The sequence below is a fragment of the Ascidia mentula genome, chromosome 2 (assembly GCF_947561715.1).
Source record: "Ascidia mentula chromosome 2, kaAscMent1.1, whole genome shotgun sequence".
NCBI lineage: Eukaryota > Metazoa > Chordata > Ascidiacea > Phlebobranchia > Ascidiidae > Ascidia > Ascidia mentula.
Window position 1 is genome coordinate 2,887,122 of NC_138567.1, and position 21,646 is coordinate 2,908,767.

Below are 21,646 nucleotides of genomic sequence, written 5' to 3' on the forward strand. Positions count from 1 at the left end.
AACGCTATGGAAAGTTTAACAACTAAACTAATTGACTTTCACGCAAATAAACCGCTTGTCATTACAACGTGGCCACTGAAAAACGACGTTTCGTCCGTGAACTGACGAAAAATGTCACTTGTTTCGTAACAATGCAACATGTTTGGTAACAATGCCAAGTGTTCGGTAACAATGCTCCCTGTTTGGAAACAATGGCGAATGCAACACGATGCGGTTTTTAGGTCAACGTCAAAGAAAATTTCTGGTTTTCACGCGGATTTTGACAAAAAAATACAGTGGTATTTGTTTAGTTATCAAAAAAGACCAAAATATTTCACAAAAGGGGGGGGTCCGGACCCCTCGGACCCCCCCCTGGATACGCCCATGCAAACAGGTATTAACTTGAAATTAATAAGCTTAAAGCAAAAAGTCACACAGAAATGCAAGGAATAAATTTTCTCCAAAATGGTATAAAAGTATGCAGTGAATTTATTGCAACTTTGTGACACGAAAAAAATGTTAATTCATTTGTGCAACACCTTTTTCTCATGTCTCTTTTTAGTGTCATGCAATGAGGCCATCAGTCCATCCTAGCAAATTTGTTAATATCAAAAACTAAGCGAAGAGTATTGACATAGAAAGAAGTTTTTAGTCCCTGTTCACCATCTTTTTTTATATTGATATGATGTAACATTTATTGTGTTTCCAAATACAGATTTCAGTGCAAACCATGTTGAAATTGCCAATAACCCAACAAGCTTTGGTGAATACAAAACAAGCAGTGATATTTATACAAGGCAGTCGGATGCTGCAATGGTGTTGATGCAACTTTCCGGTAAGTTTTCTTGCAAACAAACACTGATTAGTAAATGTGACAAAATTTAACGTTCTTTTGTTTCTTTGTTTTTTTTGCACATGAATCGCTATGTGACCCTACCTAGGCCTAAATCTTTCCATTTTTTTTGAAAATCTGTAAAGTCTTGTACTGTATTTACTTGATTGTAAGCCACAGCTTGTAAAGTTTTTTAACCTACTGTTTCTGCGGCTTTCAATCGAGGGCAGCTTATATTCGAGGGTGGCTGTGGCTCTGAGTTTCAATAAAATTCATGTTTAACTTGCTCTGCCTTACCAGTACTTTTTATCAAACACAGTTATCAGCGTACCCGACAATTTCAATGGACGGATTTGTTGACAATTATTGTTATAGGGCACCTAAGGTTGCCTATGACATTTACATGTGGCTTAAATTCGAAGGCGGCTTATATTAACTTTTGAACACCGTCACAATTGAATAAATAAGGTTGTGCATTCTCAAGTTCATTTGGACTAGTTTTTTCAAAAATCACCTACTTGCTTAACACTAACATGACAAAAGTATGAAAATATATTTTTGTAAAACCTATTCAAGGTATTGAAGAGCCTGCAACTACTCCCTATAGCCCAAGGTTCACTGAACTATTAAATAGTCAACAAGTATATACTGGGAATATTATCCAGGGAGCAATACAACAAACAGGTAATTTCATTGTTTATTACAAGCCCATTGATTTACATAACACATATGCAAAGTTATATTTTTTAAAATTACAAAACATCACCAAGGGTGTAGCTTAGATTTATTTTTGTTTAATCACTTTCAAGGCACTGAACAGCATCCAACCACCCCTTATGATGTAACCCATGATCCTTTTTCAAGTGATGAACAGATAAATGCAGGAAAAGTTATGCAGGGACGACAGCAGCAAACAGGTAATAAAAACAATTTGAAAAAACTATCTGTTGTTGGTAATACCTAGGAACAGACTGCTATCACCCCCTTTTTGACAACTACTAGTATTGAAACATGAATAAGTTGTTATGCAAGAGGAATGTAGGAACACCATTTAACAGAAATGCAAGCAATGTAAAATGCTTCGAAGAAAGCTGTTGATTATACAGTGGATACAACATTTCGTTTTATGACTACAAATAACGGCATTGACGTGTATATTCTGTGATTTTTTACTAAACATCATCAAAATCCCTTTTCTTATGAATTGTAAAACATTAAAAGTACGAAATCTTAAATTTATTTTTCCAATTTGTCCCCTTTTCAAAAAAAATACACGTTTACCACTCTTTGGCGCCACCAAAAAAATTTCCCCCGAAACACTGACACTTTGAATAGACCGCCAGGGTATGTGATGGCGGGAGGTTGGGTTTATTTATGTTTAAATTAAATAAATTGTTTTTATTTCAGATGAAAACATCGATACAAATTTTTTGATCCAAACTTACGTGAATTTGTTGGAAAAACATAAATATTCTGAAGCAAATGAAACAAGAAACCAACTTTCAAGGTCACTTGAAGGTCTTGGGGAAACTGCGGAAGATCTGGAAACAACTGGACGTGAAAAGAGAAGAGAGGGAAAATATTTGGAATCGATTTTATTTTACGATGTTGCGTCTGAACTTTATGTCAAACGTGATGGAGATGAAGCGGTGGAAGGTGTGAAGGATTGTGTGAGGGGATGTGTTTGGGGTTTGAGATTGACATGCAGAGGTTTGATGGAAACATCGGATTCGAATCAAGAACTTGAAAACAAACGAATAATTAGTGATCATGTGATCCCACTCATGGAAATGATGAGACTCAAAATACAAAATATTCAAAACGTGGAAGAAGATATCAGATGTCTAAGTCAAGTGTTGTGTTTGCACGGGATTGAAGTGAGTCAACTTTCAATCGAAGATTATTCGTCGAGAGAATCAACAATTAAACGTGGCCTTGAAATGATGAGGAAACAGTTTGGTGAAAACTCAGCAAAGCATGAAGTGTTCGGACATTTGTTAAACAACCTTGGTGAAGTTTGCATGGAAACAAATCGACTGAATGAAAGCGTGGATTTTTGTCAAAAAGCAATCCAAGCTTACAGAACGGCAACAGACATAACTGAAGAGAGAAGGGAGGAGTTGATTGAAAAAAGTGAAAACAATTTAAGTGAAGTTGAATCAAAACTTGCACAAAGGAAATAATTATGACATCACAAACACAAAATGTGTTTTTGTTAAATATGTTTGAATTATGCATTGTTTACGTAATTTGTATCAAAATGGAAGTTAGCTACCATGCACTTAATGAATTTTGTGATTATTATTTTCATGTCGTTAGTGATTTGTAGCTGATAATAAAGAGTAAGTAAGTGATGTTGACTTCAAGACTAAGCTTTGGTAAATTCAATGCAAGGTTTTAGGTAAAAATGCAGAATATTATATTTCAGCTTAAAAAAGAAACCAACTTTAGCGAAAGAAAATTAGTGTCCTGGTAAGAGTTTGCTTTTATCTTCAATGAAAGTGCGTAACACCATAAAAAAAATATATTCAAGTATGAAAAACTTACCAATATATTGGGTAATTCTGTTTGATAAATACGTCATTCGAATGTGCCATAGTTTTTAAGTAGCTTATTTCACATTACTAGCTTTTAGTACATGCATTTGGTGCACCCAATAATAGGTATTATAAAAAAAAACTTCAAACAGTGCTAAAAACTGTGCAAAGTAATACAATGGCTAACCTCCTGCAAAGGACCAAATGTGGCACATTATGTCTTTGCTAGGAGTTTGTACAAATGAGACACTTTACAAACAAGGTTTATACTGCAGTTTGATGTAATTTTTGTACACTTCACTTACCTAGGCCACATTTTAAAGCATTGTTGTAAATAGGTTATAGTTTACCTCTAATTGTCCGCTTTATAATGGTTACAAAAGCTGCATGCCAAATTTTTGATTATTTCCCGTCTGGTAATAGAAAAGCGTGCCCAACCCTTTCAGGGCAGAATAACCTCACCAACCATTCCACATGTGCAAGGTAAAAAACTTTTCTGCATGCTATGCAACCAATAGTTCAAATTACAACTGGTTACTATAGTCGATTCCGCTACGAATGCATGTTGATTAAAAGAATGCATTTCCATCATGGGTACTGCACATCAACCCAACTTTTTGGAATGGGAATCTGTTGAAGATTTTTGTAATAAATCTACTGATATCAATCAGAGGCCTTTTGCTTCTGACTAATTAAAACAAATCTTGGTTGTGTTGGTTAAACAAATACCTGACAACGGTTTGAGGACATGGTCATCTATATTCTAGTAAGTTCCAGTGTTTACGTTCTAACAAGCCAATTTTCTCATTTGGGGATTTTGACATCCAGCACCATATTTGCAGTTTGCACCAGAAAGTCCTGAAACCTTTCAAAAAACTTAATACACATCTGAGACTTTTTTGGTGAATATATTGTGCATTGAATCAGTACGATAAATCGAGCATACATTTGAGATGACAGCAGTGCAGAGTTGGTGAAATTCGCTTGGGTGAGAGTGAGGAGAAATTTTCATGTTTCTATTTCTACTACTGGTCCTTGCTACAATTCCTTAATTGAAGTCAATTTATTTTACAAAGGTATAATTTGCACAACAATAAATGGCCAAAACGCAGCACAGTAAAACTTGATTTGCAGTGACAATTCTGGTGTGACAAGTTTGTCTTTTTGTAAAACAGTTGCACGTTCTTGTTTTACAACTGCAAACGTCACTAAACCACAATGGCTCATGACGTCACTGTTTATGTTACGGATGAGTAATTTTCTGTGCAGGGACCCGGGTTTGCAGAGAGAAAACACGCCGTGTATCTGACTCCTATGACTTTGAAAAAAAATCACCCGCACGGGCTACCTTTACAAACTTTTAATTAGCGCAAAAACAAACGACAACACATAGATAACTACGCGTAAGCACTCAATGCAGCCTTCTCCCCACGGTTTTTCTTACAGAGCGCGTAACTTGGGCCTTTTCGCTCAGTTCTCTATATTCCTTCTGTGGCTTACGGCCATCGATATATAAACGGTTATTGAGATTACATAAAATAATGAATTCGACAGGATTAAAAAAAATGTCGATGTGAAATCAAAACTCAAAGCCGATTTGCACATAGCCTATGTCAGAGATTAGCCGATATGTCGGAGTGAGCGAAGTGATCAACCCAAAATACCAAATGCGCCTGTATACGCGAACTAATCAAATTGCACAATTTAACACAAAATGACGTTTAATCATAAAGTTTTGCTGCATCTGCACTTGCCTGGGTTTTGCATTCCAAAGTAATTTTTTGTATGTTCCGCGTCTTAGTGGTTGTAGATTTTTGTAAAACACGACTTTCGCCCTGTTCAATTTCTTCTGTAACATTGCCACCAATGACAAAATATTCTCTGAATTGTCAATGTTTAATGCTCGCTGTTCGTAGTTTTCAAATTATAAGCATTCGTATTTTAAAGGTAATTTGGAAAGCGTTCCAATCAGAACAGGCATCAGTTTAGGTGACAACTAGTATATTCGGCGAATTGTGTCGACTGTAGCTTGTCTATATTTTTTGGAGACTTTAGACGAAAGCGCTAAATCCTACGTCGTACCAGGGTAACCAACTATTGAAACGTCACGAAGTTAACTCCTGGCGTATGCAAGTGTGTAGAATTATCGACTCGCGGCCAAAAATAATCGAAAAATCGACAGGTAGGCCAACAGACCGCACAAGAGAAACAAAAGAATGCAGTTTAATGAATAAACCCAACTACATTATTTAATGAAAATTTAAACACTGTAACCGAAAAACAATAAAAAAACATTCAACTGCAGCATGGAGAATTTTCCGAATGACAATAATTTATACTAAGCCCTGGCGCGACAAATTAAAAAAAAACGAACCAGGCATAGTCTTCGCTGTGGGTCACAAGTTTGCCATGATCTGAGATATACATTACGATTGCAACCGTCTTATTTCAGTGTTATGTCCTCAGCGTTGAAACGTCATCATGGGTTAAGAAGCTCGCGAAAAAAAGTTAGGCAGCGCGCGGAACCCATTGTGATGTAATCTTTGTTCATTCTGCGACAGGATTTTGGCCGAAAACATTACGGAAAAGGCTTTTGTTTATTATCTTTGACACTCAGTCTTAGTGTTGATCGAAAGCATCCTGTCGTAATCACCGTAGACGAAGTTATGCCTCTTTGTAACGAAAATTCAAACTAAATCTGCAAGAAGTTGTGTTAGCTTTTCAGAAACATGCCAGGCACAGAATTATTGCAGTTTTTCGCTGCTACGTTTTTTTAACCCTGAGAAAAATCAGCGAAGAACCGCGGTCTATAGCCTACTGAGCTATCAAACATACATTGTTTTAAAAACCCTCGTCTTCCAGCAAGAGGCATCAGTATACCGCTGTGTGTAAACCTGCAAAATGCACATAAATAATCAAAAACCCCAACCAATCCTGTCAATGCGTGATAAATCAAGCTCTCGGTGAGGTTTAAACTCGCGACCCTGGGCTAACCAAGCCCAACGCTCTACCAACTGAGCTCTCAGTGGTTTCACGGGGTATATTGTGGCCAAAGTACACTGATGTGCAAGCGCACAACTTTTCAGGCAACCTTCACATATACGTAGGGAAACCTGTGCAGTGGGCAATCACGCCATTCAAATCTCACTCCGACTTTCCAGGAAAAGTTGCTGGAACATTAGCCTACTGCATTATATTATGCAACGATGGTTGAATATTAACATTAATTTGTTTGATTCTGGCATCGATTTTTGCCTTTTTCACCATTCTAAGTGTTCAAAATTTGACGCCACTGTTCGACACAGGCGGTGTAAAGAAGTGTTTAGTTACCGCGCTACCGGTATGCAGTACCACAAACATGCCAACTCTATTGTTATTAACCAAAGTCCATAAATTAAACTACTACTGTATCTTCTACACAATAATTGTGAATTTATGGAGCCTAACATATCCGTTATACAAATCCTGCTTCTTCAACACCGATCTTCTCAGTTTGAATTTTTTTGAAGGTTTAGCACCAATATGCTTAAACTGACCATTGTTTCCAAACATGGAGCATTGTTAACGAACACACGGTATTGTGACCGAACATTGCCCTCTTATGAAACTAATACCGTTTTTTATTCAATCTGAAGAGAAATAGCAAGCTACTTTTTTGTCTGTTTTTAATTTAACATGTATTCTAAACTTATGTAGGACTATTATGAAGAAATATACTATGTTTAAATACAAGAAACGTGTAATAAATAGTAGTATTATTATTTATAGTCTACTTTTATCAAACGTTCTTGTAGCGCAAAAGAACTTGCGATCACTTGTTGGCGTTTCCTTTCCAAGTTTCACGCTTTCGTTGTGTCACGTATTCATTTGCGCCACGTTCTTTTTTACCTTTTGTTTTTTCACCTTCCACCTGCTTAGTTAAATGTTTTGTGTCAATTTATATTTTTATTCACGAATTGTCTCGAACGCACCAGTCACCGCACGTTGATTTTATATCGCAGCGCTCGCTTCCTCTCACGTGACACCGTTGGGCCAATGACTGGCGAGATAAAAGATAAAACCGGACTAACACGAGACGCTAAGAGAAACCGAGAGACGTTTTTGCAGGTTGTGATTCTACTGTGGTATTTTTAAAGTTTTTGTGAACAAGATTTTATCTATACGGTTGTGCTGGAACAGACTTGTGGTTAGCCGTGAATGCAGCGTCCTGAGAACCAGGGAAAGCGTTTATTTAAGAAGCTTAACATTTTGGTTGAAAAATATGTCAGGCCTTTCGCATGCGTTAGTCAACAGACTTCGAGATTTTTTCTTTTTCATAGAACTGAAATGGAAGAGGCAGATATTTCGTGTACATCAACAACTACAAACTCCTCATCGCCTTGCAAGAAACGAAAACTGTCACCCTCCGTGTCTTAGGTAACAACATTTTGCTTTAATTTCATGTATGTATGTTATTAATCAACTCAATTTGCCCTTTGCCAGGAACGCATTGTCCACAACAATACACATTTAAAGGAATTAAAAACTCAGTCACAATCTCAAAATTTTTTAAACTTTGGCAATTTTGTGGCAGATACACTTGCATCTATGCCCGTTAGTTCTTCTTATAAAGCAATGGCCGCAATATTACAGTGTTTAGGGGCTCAATGTATGAATACTGATGAAGTTTAAGGTACCTAAGATTGTTTTTTTTTAATTTTGATAAAGAAGCACTTTGTATCAAATATCTCTGTATAAGAGTGTTTTGTAAGTGTGTAACATAAACACTTTTTGCTGCAATATTATTAACAGCTTCAGTTATAGTTTATAGCAGTGTTTCCCAACCGGTGGCACGCGGCGGCATTCCAGGTGGTATGAAATTATTGAAAGCATTCAACATTCTTGGAATAATGACAATGGTCATGTTTTGCATATCACTACAGCACAGCAATGTGCACAAACCACAGAAGCAACAAACAGGTATCTTAAAAGTTGAAAATAGTATTGTGAAGTTGGGACACTGTTAAATCATGTAAGTTTTGTTGACCTCCGGACGTTCATGTTGGGAGGTGGATTTAAAAAGTTACCGATAAACTTCGATAAAATCTGCCATGCATATGGGAACAACAGTGTTTTGTGTCGGTCTGATATCGAGCCTCCTACTGGGCTGTGATTGCCCTGTAAGGAACTACGCAGTGTGGCGACCATGTGTTGCGAAAGCATGAAAAACTTCTTCGACGTGACAGATAAGCCCAGATGTCAAGCCTGTAAAAGCACTGCATGAATCTTTGCACGTGGAAGCTTACACAGATTTGGCTTCGTAAGCATTTAGACAGGCGCACGCACTCTGAAACATAAACTATTTGAATTTAAATTTTACAGATACTGCTTGATCACCATGGTTACTGGCGCAGCACTACCATAAAAAAATGTATGAATTGAAACAGTATGGGTCAACCAACAAATAATTTTTACATAAAGTAATATGAATTGTTCTTTTGGCACCTAAGTTACGAGAGATTTTCATTGTCAACAACGTTTCGTCCACCATCCGGTGAGACTTCCTCAGGGTTATGTCACAACAATAATGAATCAAACGAACAATAAAGTTTTAATGTCGTTATGTTGTTTTTCAGGATATGTTGGAAGACGGTGAACTACGACACTTTCATGTTGATATATACGGTGAATGGGGGATGCTAGTTTTCAAAATAACTTTGTGCGCTGCATTGTTGACTATTATAGTTTAAACAGTATTTACAACAAACATGTCCGAAAACGCTGGTTCGGCGTACCAGCTCCATTTCAATGCAGCAGCGACATCATGCGGAAAATGGTCCACCATGCACGGTATAGTAATGAAAAACAAAATGTAAGGAATTTTAAGGACACCAGTTACAATGGGTTCGTAGATAAAGTTACTTCAAGCCACTTTTATCGTAAAAAAATCAATTCAACATCGGGGCGAAGTTGAAGTGCTTCAAAAGTATAACCAGATTCGAATAAAAAAGGTACAAAGAGCTTGCGTATAATAAATTTACATCGAAGAGCACAACTTTTCGGTTAACGTTACAGTTTTACAATGGTGATTACGAGTAAAAAGCTGAAGAACTGTTGACAAAGTTTGTTTATGGATTTTGTTGGTTTAGTGGAGGAGCTGTTGCCATGTTAGCCATCATCGTCAGTGTCCATATCAGATTCTGGGTGTGCAAGGGGATTCCCAGCGTATGTTGTAAGTTCGACGAAGGCGCGCAACTCCTCGTATCTGAAGACCAGACTTCCACGTTCGTCTCTGATGTCCACAACCAGATAGATTTCTTGACCGCGAGCAACGTAGTTTGTGCATACAGGCATATTAAAGCTTTGTTGTTACACAGCGGTTTAAGAACCTGAAAAAAGCCAAAGTTTTACTTGTTGAATCTGAAAGAAATCACTCAAAGCTGGCTATTAAAAGGTAAAAAGTTTCGTGCTCCGTGATTTTGAAAATTCCGTGACTTGGCATAACTTAATGGGAATAATTCTGCATTATTCGACCTCCAGGAAAAGAATAAACAAACAATAGAAACAAGCCCTCGTAAACCACGTGACTTAAATAGCCAACCCCCTTACAATATTCTTGTATCCTAAACCGTTCGTAGAATTAGTGGCCAAAGCGAAACGTCCGACTGGCAATAATTGCCTTCAAATACCACAAACCTATTTCATTCTCTCATATTCGCGTCATTAATTTCGTACTCTTTAACACATGCGCAGGGTGTGTTAAAATCATCCAACAGCGAAGAGCAAAGCGCTAGTTTGATCGTGACGTCATTAAGGGTACTATTCAACTCCAACAGTTCGCTTCGAAACGACTTCCTACAACATACAATAAAACTGAAAAATCTGCTGCCTTCTTGTGGAGAACTTTATGTCAACGAACACACAATAAACAAATTTTACAATTAGCGACTCCTAAAGTTGCTTTGTTTCGTCTGCTCAAATAAAACACGTTCTTAAACTGCTACAGTTCTGTAGTAGCATATCCTTAACCGGCACCCATTATATACCAAGCGACTCAGCCCGGATTCCCTTTTTCGGTTTGTATCGAATACGCGATGCGGCGAAATCCGCCAGTTAGCAAATTCGCGTCAAGCGTCGAAAGACACATTACTGAAACGTTTTTGGGTTCTGGTCCAACATGCAGGGCTCAATTACAATTCTATACCACAATCTAACTATGAATTCAAAACATGTGCTGAAAGCAACTCCGTATCTAATTCGCTGCTGTAATCCACATTCAAACAATCTACCAGTAGTGGCGCAGTTACAAATCGCAAAGCATTTCAACAAGTGTTTCCCTATTGTTATTTCGTCAACTTGCTAATGCGTTACAACCCGACGACCGCAACAATGAAATGTCTGCTATTTGATGCAGAACGTTACAACACCTCGCTTGTATATTAACAATAAATATCCTGGTGATAACAACTTAATTTAAGTTATTTCATCTACACTCACAACACGCCGTTGGATAGTTTTGGTTCGCATCGAAAGCAGGCAGGTATATATGCACCGCCACAGCGCAGGTCGGCATTCTTTTTGCGGTTTTCGCCAAACACAAGACACAGAGCGCTAAGCGTCAAGAGCGCGACTTCGTGTCGCAAATATCAGTTTCGCATGAACCTCACGACAAAGAGGCCAAACTTTCATCTCCTATTTTTTTGAATTTATTGATGAGGGTACTGGGAAGGAATTTGCGGCATTATGTATAAATATATGCAAAGTGTGTTTTTATTTTAGGTTCAGATCACGGTTTACCACAGGACGTGCCGACAGACCTTACAATGCCGAAACCCATGGTAAGTAAACACTTTCCGCTTTTTGTTCGGTGCGCTTCATTTCGTAAATGTCAGCGGCAGGAGCGAGTCGATACAAACGTATGCGAGGCTGTAATCCAAACGCATGGCGTTTGACGCGTTGTTTCATGGTTTGTGTAATTTAGCGACCAACCAAGTCTACCGACGTTGAGTAAACACATTGATCACGTGACGTACTGGGGTGCAGTACATCACACGGGGTCGTCGGTTATGTGCTCTTCCGTTATTTTTTATTATTTTTAGATGTTTTGAGGTCTCGTGTTTGCAAGATTCTTTTCACTAAAGTTTGTAATGTTCTGCTTGTTTGTAGATGGGTTTTACCCGCTCAGTGTATTTGGCCACTCATAACTGGAAGTTCAATTTGTCAAAAGTGAATGGAAAAACTTTCCAGGTCAAGTCCTTATTCAAGTGTTTCCAAAATTTCATGAGTAGTATAAAATAACTTTGGACAGGTGTAGATTGCTGCAACTTCTTTTTCCAAGACGTTTGCTTTTCACCGTAAATCAGTGATTCCCAACCTTTTTGTGGTTGCGTGCCACATGGAGGTAAACAACTTCGACGACGCGTATCACCTAATTGAGAAAGTAACCTAGGGGATGACGTAACAAACATTAAGTGATCCCTTACGGTTTTTTTAAATTCAAACTATATCCGCTAAATACGGAAAGGTTGTCGCGTACCACCTGGAATGCCGTCGCATACCACTAGTAGTGCGCGTACCACCGGTTGGGAAACACTGCCATAAATCAAACCATTCCAAACCATATTCCTTGAGCTAATGCATTGCCGACTGTTACATCTCCAGACTATCACTGCACCTCCTTGACTGCGATGCAACAATGGTCACTGTGCGTAATAATCCATTTGTAAAATCATTGTTGTGGTTGTTGCTAAGTTCTATTCATTTTCGTTCGCATTTCGCAACGTGAGAGTATGAGGTGCTCATTGTGACTGAATGAAATTGTTGTATTTACACCTTAATGCAAAAAGGCATTTGATAAATTGTGAAAATGAAGAACTAATTCACAAAAGTAAACAACATTGTGGTTGTTAGAATACAACATTGTGGTTGTTGTGACCTTGATATACCGTGGTTAGGAATTGTTGAATAGGGCGGGGCGGTACGTTTTGACGAAATATATCCGTTACTAGCCTTAGCCCTTGTAGGCCTGGCGTATAAGAGTCTACACTTACGTATATAACTTAATGTGACATATATGGGTAATTGTAAAAGGCCACGAAAATAATGCTATCTGTAACGTTTGTGGGTACATAGATTTGGGCGCTTCTGTTGTTTTGTGCCACGAATTTTTCGCAAGACTTGTACAATCCAGCAGCAAGAAGTAAACTCCAATCCCGCAAGTTTAATTGCCGAGTAACACTTGACGTTCGACGCGACGTACCATTGGGTAATAGCAGGAAGAAATACAAAAAGACACGACCTTTGCTTCAGCTTCTTTTGGTGTAGGCGGGGCGTGACGAAGCAGCGGGCGAAGAACGCTGTCTGACCTGACATCATTTATAGGTGTTTGTATTTGACTGCACGCAGTGCTGATGCCATTTTCCTTTCTTTGCAACACAATACAATATTGTTACGTAAGTCATTGATAAAAAAGAATCACATTGATCGGCAAAATTTTGTTGACAGCAATATGTTGTCGGAATAAAAATATGTTGTTGACTCTAATCGTTTTTATTTTGCATGAAACTTTAATAAGTACAGTCAGCAAAAAAATGTTTCGGCATCAAAAATGTTGGTCTTTTATACAAAATTAGAAAACCACCGGTAAGGAATGTATTCTCCACGTCCAGTGAACAATTGCCACGGGATCACGTGTAAAACAGTTTTCCAGGAAAAGGCACTGCGACGTCATTCCCGTTGGTTGGTTTGTGTGGCGTCAGAAGTCAACCTTGTGAAGAAGAAAACATGGCGCCAGACGTTCGATTGCGAAATAAGGCAACAAATAAGGTACAACAATAAAACACTGGAAGGTTACAACAACAAAAAATGGCGAAAATATTCCGGACATTTCCATAATATACATTTAACTGTTCTCAATTAATATGTGACAAATATCTAATGGTGATCATGCCAATCAAGCAAAGACTTCCTCTTTTTCGCGACATTCTTGTGTTTACCGTTTAGCTGTTTTACCTAAGATTTTCTGTCAGCCTTACACAAACATTTGTCTGACGTCAACCAAAGCTCGTGAGGTTTTACGATGGAAAGTTTCAGTTCCTCTGTGCGATGAAACATGTAAAGTGTGTTCAATCTGCATAAATACCATTGAGGATTGATACAATTGCTAGCAGCGTGAATTTGTGGTTTGAGTGGATTGCTTAATTTATAGTTTACAGTATTTCAAATAACAAAATTTTTGTTTAGACCCCAAAGTTGTTTATAATGGAGCTTGCTAAGGTATTAATACCAATGGTTCGCCGTGAGCCATGCTTGTATGATTCTAAACACAAAGATTACAAAGATAAGGAATTCAAAGAAAATGTATGGCTACGAATTAGTCAAAAAACGCATCAACCAGGTTAATTCTTTTGTTACATTGGTTACTGCTTTTGTGTTCCCAACAATTATGCAAGATGTTAATTTTTTAAAAAATATTCAGTGGATGACTGCAAGGAAAGGTGGAAAAGTCTGCGTGATCGATTTTCAAAAGTAAAAAAAGCTATGGATAGAAATAAAAAAAGTGCTAAAGGTAAAACAAGAGTTTGGAAGTACTACACGGATCTACAGTTCTTACAGGGTCATTTACGACTACCGATGTAAGCTATTTTAAAATTCTATTATGTTTTGTGAGTGTATAAAATTATGTCTGTTTACAGTATTGTTGACAACCCTGATTCAGACACAACTGAATTTCCTGAAAAGGGTATGTTATATTATGTGTTAGGTTTACAGGTTTTGCAGCCTATAGCTATATCAGCCACTTTTTCCTGAAAAGTCCGAGCGAGATTTAAAAAATCAGTCACCAGACTTCAATATTTTTGCTGTGCGATGCACATGATAATTTTTCACTCCATGTTCAATCGCAATTACAAAGCAACACCCTGCTTATAATATTAAAGATAATTTATTTAATTTTAAAATATTTTGTAGAATCTCATAGAACTGAAATGGAAGAGGAAGATGTTTCGTGTAAATCAACAACTACAAACTCCTCATCGCTTTGTAAGAAACGAAAACTGTCACCCTCAGATTCGCAGGTAACAAAATTTTGCTTTATTGCATGTATGTGTTTTATTAATTAACTATTTGCCCTTTTGCCAGGAAAACTTTGATCACAACAATACACATTCAAAGGAATCAAAAACTTATAACTTTTCAAACTTTGGCATTTTTGTGGCAGATACACTTCAATCTATGCCCCCTAATTCTGCCTATAAAGCAATGGCCACAATATTACAGTGTTTAGGTGCTCATTGTATGAATACTGAGGAAGTTTCAGGTATGTAAGATTGTTTTTTTTTAATATTGATAAAAAAGCACTTTGTATTAAATATCTCTGTATAAGAGTGTTTTGTAAGTGTGTAACATAATACACTTTTTGGTACAATGTTATTAACAGCTTCAGTTAGTTTAGTGTTTCCCAACCGGTAGTACCACTAGTGGTACGTAAAAGCATTTCAGGTCGTATGTGAGCGCCTTTCCGTAATTTGTGGATATAGTTCAAATTTAAAAAATCGCAAGTGATCTAAAAATGTTTGTTATTTCATCCCCTAGGTTACTTTGTAATTTTGTTTTACCTTCCAAGTGGTATACAACCACAAAAAGGTTGGAAATCACTGGTTTATGGTGTAGAGTAGTGATGTAATGAAGCTTCGGTTTGCCAAATTTGTTCGGCCAAATCTGCAATTTTAATGAAGATTCAGTTTTGGTCGAATAATTTGTTTTGATTTGGACAAAACCAAACTTATACGCTCATGAAAACGTTGTGAGATACCAACAATAGCATGTGAACTGTATTAATAATTTCCAATACTTTGAAAGATGATAATATTTTGGGCACAAATCTTATCTTTTCTGCGTAGTTGTGCATCACACAAAAAAATTAAAAAATGGGAGCGATAGTGTTCAATGAAATATTATGGTTGTGCCCATGCCTGGTACAGAATCGTTGATACAACTTGAAAACTATCGCAAAAACTGAATATTTGGTTTGGACCAGAACCGAATTTGGACGATTCCATGCATCACTAGTGTAGAATGTCAGATTATGGAAATTTTTAAAATTGTGATGTGTTTATTTTATTTAAGGAAACACATCATCTGCTGAGGTTAACACGGATGGTGCAAAAGAAGAACATGCAGCCACCAGACTCAATCAGCAACACTATGAAGGTACAAACAACATAAACACATATTTTCGTGACTAGTGTATGATCATACTGATATCAAGTTGCAAAAATACTGTGCAACCCACAATAGCTTCAACATCCACCTAAGACAACACAGAAATCATTTGTATATACTTTTATATGGTAAGGTAGGACTGCTTGCGTCAAAGACTTCTGTTTGGCGATGTAAAAAATAAGCATGTTTAGTCTGAACTAAACAAGTGTTTTTGATGATGGCAAATAAATGTGGTTGTCTGGCAATTTGTTTGTATTAATGTGCCTTGGATCTTCAGTTCACACTTCACTGAGATCTATAAATATATTTCTTATTTAGACTTTTACAAAGCTTAGTTTTAACATTTATATACAATCAATGTATATGTATATTATACATTGATTGATAGGGCCCAAAAAATAGTTTGCATTGCCCCCAAAAATGGACACTGTATAGGTTTTTCCCATTATATTTTTTTGATCTTGTAATGTTTAGATTGCTTGAATAATGGTGAAAGCCTTCAACATCCTTGGAATGGCAATGGTCATGTTTTGCGTGTCACTACAGCACAGCAACGTGCACAAACCATACCACAGAAGCAACAAACAGGTATTTTAAAAGCTGAAAATACTGTTGTGAAGTTGGCACACTGTTAAATCGTGTAAGTCTGTCCATTTAGCTGGAAACTGTGGGTAGTAGTTTAATGTGGATGAGGCCTGCCGATCAAAAAATGTCACTTTCTGCAACTCAATTATCATAAGTGGTTGCATTACTTTTATAATTTTCATTGATATTAGTAAGCGTATTTCTTATCATAATCAATGTATAGTGTTAGTTTGCCTCTAAATATTTGTTTGTTTGTACTTTTGCCTCTAAATATTTGCTTCTTAAATGTAGACACTGCTTTGAACACTGGTGAACCTGAAAGTAACCACAATTCTGTCAGAAATGCTACAAAAAACTTCATTCCAGCAAATCAATCTTCAGTTAATGGTAATGTTTTACCACCACAAACAGGTATTTCACATTGCTGCATTTCCATATGTACAGAAAGGACATTTTGTATCATTTATTGAAGTTTGTCTGCAAATACAGCTATGTAATTTTTCTGAAGTGTAAGATCCATCTCGATTTCAAATTTGAATTGTTTTTTATTGATGTTTAATGCAGGTTTTACTTCAGTGGGCGGAAATTTAAATCTCTTGACTGGAAACGATGCCTTTACTGCAAACAACTTAACACAGCAACCACAACTTATGCAATTTCTTCCATCAACAACAGGTATTTTAAAAATTCTGGGAAATTTGGCTAGGTGGTAGAAGAAATGAACAATTAAGGCTAAATTTTTGCCTTTTTCGTCATTCTAAGTTTTCGACACGGGCGGCGTGAAACAATGTTGAGTTACCGATATTCAGTAACATGAACAGACCAATGCCATTGTCTTTAAGACCATAAATTGAATTACTTTAATAACTCAATTATCGGTCATGCCAATCTTGCAGCATTCACATCGATCTTACTAGTTTTCTTTTTTCAATGATTAGCATATAGATGCTGGTGGCAAAGTAATTCAAAAAAATTGGTGCCAGTAGAAGTCATTTATTTGCGAACTGCAAATAATTATTTGGGGAGAAATTTGTATTTTGAATCACTATTAAACATCAGTATGTAACTGAATGGTTATATAGTGTTGAAAACTTAATGCGGTCATCGTTTGCTATGCTGGGATCCTCATCCAAATTAATTTTGTCTCTTTAGATGGCTAAATAAATGCAACCGCAAATAAATTTTTGAACAAAATCCATGTAAACACCAGCCAACACTTGCTTTAACGTTCAGCGAATAAGCGCGTTATGTTTAAAACTAACCATTTACCAAACACGTGGCATGGTTGCCAAACATCTTGCTTTGTTATGAAACAAGTACCGTTTTTTGTTCAATTGGACCTATTTAATGAGACATATCAGCTACAACATGCAGGTTATTCTTTTGTTTTGTCGCTATTTCAATGTATTTTATGTATTTTTGTATTTTAAACTTATTTAAGTACAAGAATCCTATAATGGAAATAAGCCTGGTCGTTCTCATACGTTAGTTACCAGATACGACATTTTTACTATTCAACACGCACGACAATTTTTCTCCGGATGTATGACACGCATAAAAAAAAGAACCCCTAAACAATAAAGAAAATAATCTGCATTGTTCAAAGCCTTAACTTTCAAGTTCCTTATCGCCAATTTAAACCACATGCTAGATATGTATATTTTTTGCGAGCCTCATCAGAGCACTTCATCTACAAGTTAATTTTTTGGTAAAGCTTAAATTATAAAAACTACTTCTATCCACATGTCATTGTATACATATTTGTAGTGTTATAAATTTCTTTTTTGTGTAGATTCTACTTTCTGTAATGGTGGAAGTTCTTATAATACTGTCACCAGTGTCCCACCCAGAAATGGTTCTTTGATTACCGCTAACCCAACACAACAACATCGGAATACGGTGCAAACTTTACAAACAGGTATTAACTTAAAATTATTAAGCTTTAGCCAAAAGTCACACAGAAATGCAAGGAAGAAATTTTCTCCAAAATGGTATAAAAATATGCAGTGAAATCATTGCAACTTTGTGACATGAAAAAGTAAAATGTTGTAGAGGCAAATTGTACTGTTCCATTGTAGGTTGTGTTAATTCATGGGTGCAACACCTTTTTCTCATGTCTCTTTTTAGTGTCATGCAATGAGGCCATCAGTCCATCCTAGCAAATTTGATAATATCAAAAACTATGCGAAGAGTATTGACATAGAAAGATGTTTTTATTCCCTGTTCACCATCTTTTTTGTATTGATATGATGTAACATTTATATTGTTTCCAAATACAGAATTCAGTGCAAACCATGTTGAAATTGCCAATAACCCAACAAACTTTAGTGAATACAAAACAAGCAGTGATATTTCTACGAAGCAGTCGGATGCTGCAATGGTGTTGATGCAACTTTCCGGTAAGTTTTCTTGCAAAAAAACACTGATTATTAAATGTGACAAACAATGAAATTCATGTTTAACTTGCTCTGCCTTACCAGTATGTTTTATCAAACACAGTTATCAGCGTACCTGACAATTTCAATGGACAGATTTGTTGACAATTATTGTTGTAGGGCACCTAAGGTTGCCTATGACATTTACATGTGGCTTAAATTCGAAGGCGGCTTATATTAACTTTTTAACACCAATAAATAAGGTTATACATTCTCAAGTTTATTTGGAAGTATTTTTTTCACAAAATCACCAACTTGCTTAACACTAACATGACAAAAGTATGAAAATATATTTTTATAAAACCTATTCAAGGTATTGAAGAGCCTGCAACTACTCCCTATAGCCCAAGGTTCACTGAACTATTAAATAGTCAACAAGTATATACTGGGAATATTATCCAGAGAGCAATACAACAAACAGGTAATTTCGTTGTTTATTACAAGCCCATTGATTTACATAACACATATGCAAAGTTATATTTTTTAAAGTTACAAAACATCACCAAGGGTGTAGCTTAGATTTACTTTTGTTTAATCACTTTCAAGACACTGAACAGCATCCAACCACCCCTTATGATGTAACCCATAATCAGTTTTCAAGTGATGAACAGATAAATGCAGGAAAAGTTATGCAGGAACAGCAGCAAACAGGTAATAAAAACAATTTGAAGAAAACTGTATCTGTTGTTGGTAACCCCCAGGAACAAACTGCTAGCACCCCTTTTTGAAAATTACTAGTATTGAAACATGAATAAGTTGTTATGTAAGAGAAATGTAGGAATACCATTCAACAGAAATGCAAGCAATGTAAAATGCTTCAAAGAAAGAACATTTAGGACTTTCAAATATCACATATATCGTGACAAAAACATACATAGGTTTTACAGCACATTTGTTGTTTTATGACATCACAAATAACGGCATTGACGTGTATATTCTGTGATTTTTTACTAAACCAAATCAAATAAATTGTATAACATTAAAAGTACGAAATCTTAAATTTATTTTTCCAATATGTCCCCTTTTTAAAAAAAATACACGTTTACCACTCTTTAGCGCCACCAACAAAATTCCCCCGAAACACTGACACTTTGAATAGACCGCCAGGGTATGTGATGGCGGGAGGTTGGATTTATTTATGTTTAAATTAAATAAATTGTTTTTATTTCAGATAAAAACATCGATTCAACGTTTTTGATCCAAACTTACGTGAATTTGTTGGAAAAACATAAATATTTTGAAGCAAATGAAACAAGAAACCAACTTTCAAGGTCACTTGAAGGTCGTGGGGAAACTGCGGAAGATTTGGAAACAACTGGAGATAAAAAGAGTAGAGAGGAAAAATATTTGGAAGCGATTTTATTTTACGATGTTGCGACTGAACTTTATGTCAAACGTGATGGAGATGAAGCGGTGGAAGGTGTGGGGGATTGTGTTGGGGGTTTGAGTTGGACATGCAGAGATTTGATGGAAACATCGGATTGGAATCAAGAACTTGAAAACAAACGAATAATTAGTGATCATGTGATCCCACTGATGGAAACGATGAGACTCAAAATACAAAATATTCAAAACGTGGAAGAAGATATCAGATGTGAGAAGCAAGTGTTGTGTTTGCTCTGGATTGAATTGAGTCAAGGTTCAATCGGAGATTATTCGTCGAGGGAATCAACAATTAAACTTGAAATGATGAAGAAACAGTTTGGTGAAAACTCAGCAAAGTATCATGTGTTCGGACATTTGTTAAACAACCTTGGTGATGTTTATGAGAAAACAAATCGACTGAATGAAAGCGTGGATTTTTATCAAAAAGCAATCCAAGCTTACAGAACGGCAACAGACTTAACTGAAGAGAGAAGGAAGGAGTGGATTGAAAGGTGTAAAAACAATTTAAGTGTTGTTGAATCAAAACTTGCACAAAGGAAATAATTATGACATCACAAACACAAAATGTATGTTTTTGTTAAATATGTTTGAATTATGCATTGTTTACATAATTTACATGAAAATGGAAGGTAGCTACCATGCACTTGATGAATTTTGTGATTATTATTTTCATGTCGTTAGTGATGTGTAGCTGATAACAAAGAGTAAGTAAATTATGTTGACTTCAAGATTAAGCTTTGGTAAAGTGAATGCAAGGTTTTAGGTAAAAATGCAGAATATTATATTTCAGCTTAAAGAGAAACCAACTTTAGCCAAAGAAAATTAGTGTCCTGGTAAGAGTTTGCTTTTATCTTTAATGAAAGTGCGTAACACCCACAAAAAAACTATTCAAGTATGAAAAACTTACCAATATATTGGGTAATTCTGTTTGATAAATACGTCATTCGAATGTGCCATAGTTTTTAACTAGCTTATTTCACATTACTAGCTTTTAGCACATGTATTTGGTGCACCCAACAATAGGTATTATAAAAAAAAACTTTAAACAGTGCTAAAAACTGTGCAAAGTAATGCAATACAATGGCTAACCTCCTGCAAGGGACCAAATGTGGCACATTATGTCTTTGTATCTGTTCTGCTAGGAGTTTGTACAAATGAGACACTTTACAAACAAGGTTCATACTGCAGTTTGATGTAATTTTTGTACACGTCACTTACCTAGGCCACATTTTAAAGCATTGTTGTAAATAGGTTATAGTTTACCTCTAATTGTCCACTTTATAATGGTTACAAAAGCTGCATGCCAAATTTTTGATTATTTCTCGTCTGGTAATAGAGGAGAGTGCCTAACACTGCCAGGACAGATAAACGACAAAATAAACCTTACCCACCATTCCACATGGGCAAGACAAAACTTTTCTGCATGCTATGCAACCAATAGTTCCAAATTACAACTGGTTACTATAGTCGATTCCGCTACGAATGCGTGTTGATTAAAAGAATGCATTTCCATCATGGGTACTGCATATATCAACCCCACTTTTTGGAATGGGAAACTGTTGAAGATTTTTGTAATAAATCTACTGATATCAATCAGAGACCTGTTGCTTCTGATCGATTACTAAAGATATTATATGTGTTGGTTAAACAAATACCTTTACATGTTCTGTGCAAGTGCACACAGGATTTTC

At 36.3% G+C, this 21,646-nt stretch overlaps 2 protein-coding genes across 3 annotated transcripts; both read left to right on the forward strand.

Moving 5' to 3' along the window:
* The first annotated feature begins 138 nt into the window (after positions 1-138).
* Positions 139-20,603, forward strand: LOC145889268 (uncharacterized). Of its 2 annotated transcripts, none has more exons than XM_082980196.1 (5): positions 139-373; positions 18,414-18,533; positions 18,883-18,990; positions 19,116-19,220; positions 19,741-20,603. In XM_082980196.1, the coding sequence occupies exons 1-5, from the start codon at positions 139-141 to the stop codon at positions 20,496-20,498; spliced, it is 1,326 nt and encodes a 441-aa protein (XP_082836322.1). In that variant the 3' UTR covers positions 20,499-20,603. The 2 variants fall into 2 exon arrangements, with proteins under 2 accessions (XP_082836322.1, XP_082836321.1); XM_082980195.1 differs by lacking the exons at positions 18,414-18,533; positions 18,883-18,990; positions 19,116-19,220; positions 19,741-20,603 and adding exons at positions 695-814; positions 1,388-1,495; positions 1,621-1,728; positions 2,219-3,159.
* Positions 13,419-16,604, forward strand: LOC145888865 (uncharacterized). The gene is made up of 9 exons (XM_082979734.1): positions 13,419-13,508; positions 13,570-13,723; positions 13,805-13,961; positions 14,022-14,068; positions 14,296-14,402; positions 14,467-14,644; positions 15,454-15,537; positions 16,024-16,137; positions 16,426-16,604. Exons 2-9 carry the CDS (start codon positions 13,588-13,590, stop codon positions 16,602-16,604), a joined length of 1,002 nt encoding a protein of 333 aa, XP_082835860.1. The 5' UTR covers positions 13,419-13,508; positions 13,570-13,587.
* Positions 20,604-21,646: the final 1,043 nt, after the last annotated feature.

Coding starts and splice junctions, on each gene's coding strand:
- LOC145889268 (XM_082980195.1), top strand. CDS start 139: ATGTTTGGTAACAATGCCAAGTGTTCGGTAACAATGCTCCCTGTTTGG. Junction 815..1,387: donor GGTGTTGATGCAACTTTCCG/GTAAGTTTTCTT, acceptor AACCTATTCAAG/GTATTGAAGAGCCTGCAACT. Junction 1,496..1,620: donor GGGAGCAATACAACAAACAG/GTAATTTCATTG, acceptor ATCACTTTCAAG/GCACTGAACAGCATCCAACC.
- LOC145888865 (XM_082979734.1), top strand. CDS start 13,588: ATGGAGCTTGCTAAGGTATTAATACCAATGGTTCGCCGTGAGCCATGC. Junction 14,069..14,295: donor AACTGAATTTCCTGAAAAGG/GTATGTTATATT, acceptor AATATTTTGTAG/AATCTCATAGAACTGAAATG. Junction 14,645..15,453: donor GAATACTGAGGAAGTTTCAG/GTATGTAAGATT, acceptor ATTTTATTTAAG/GAAACACATCATCTGCTGAG.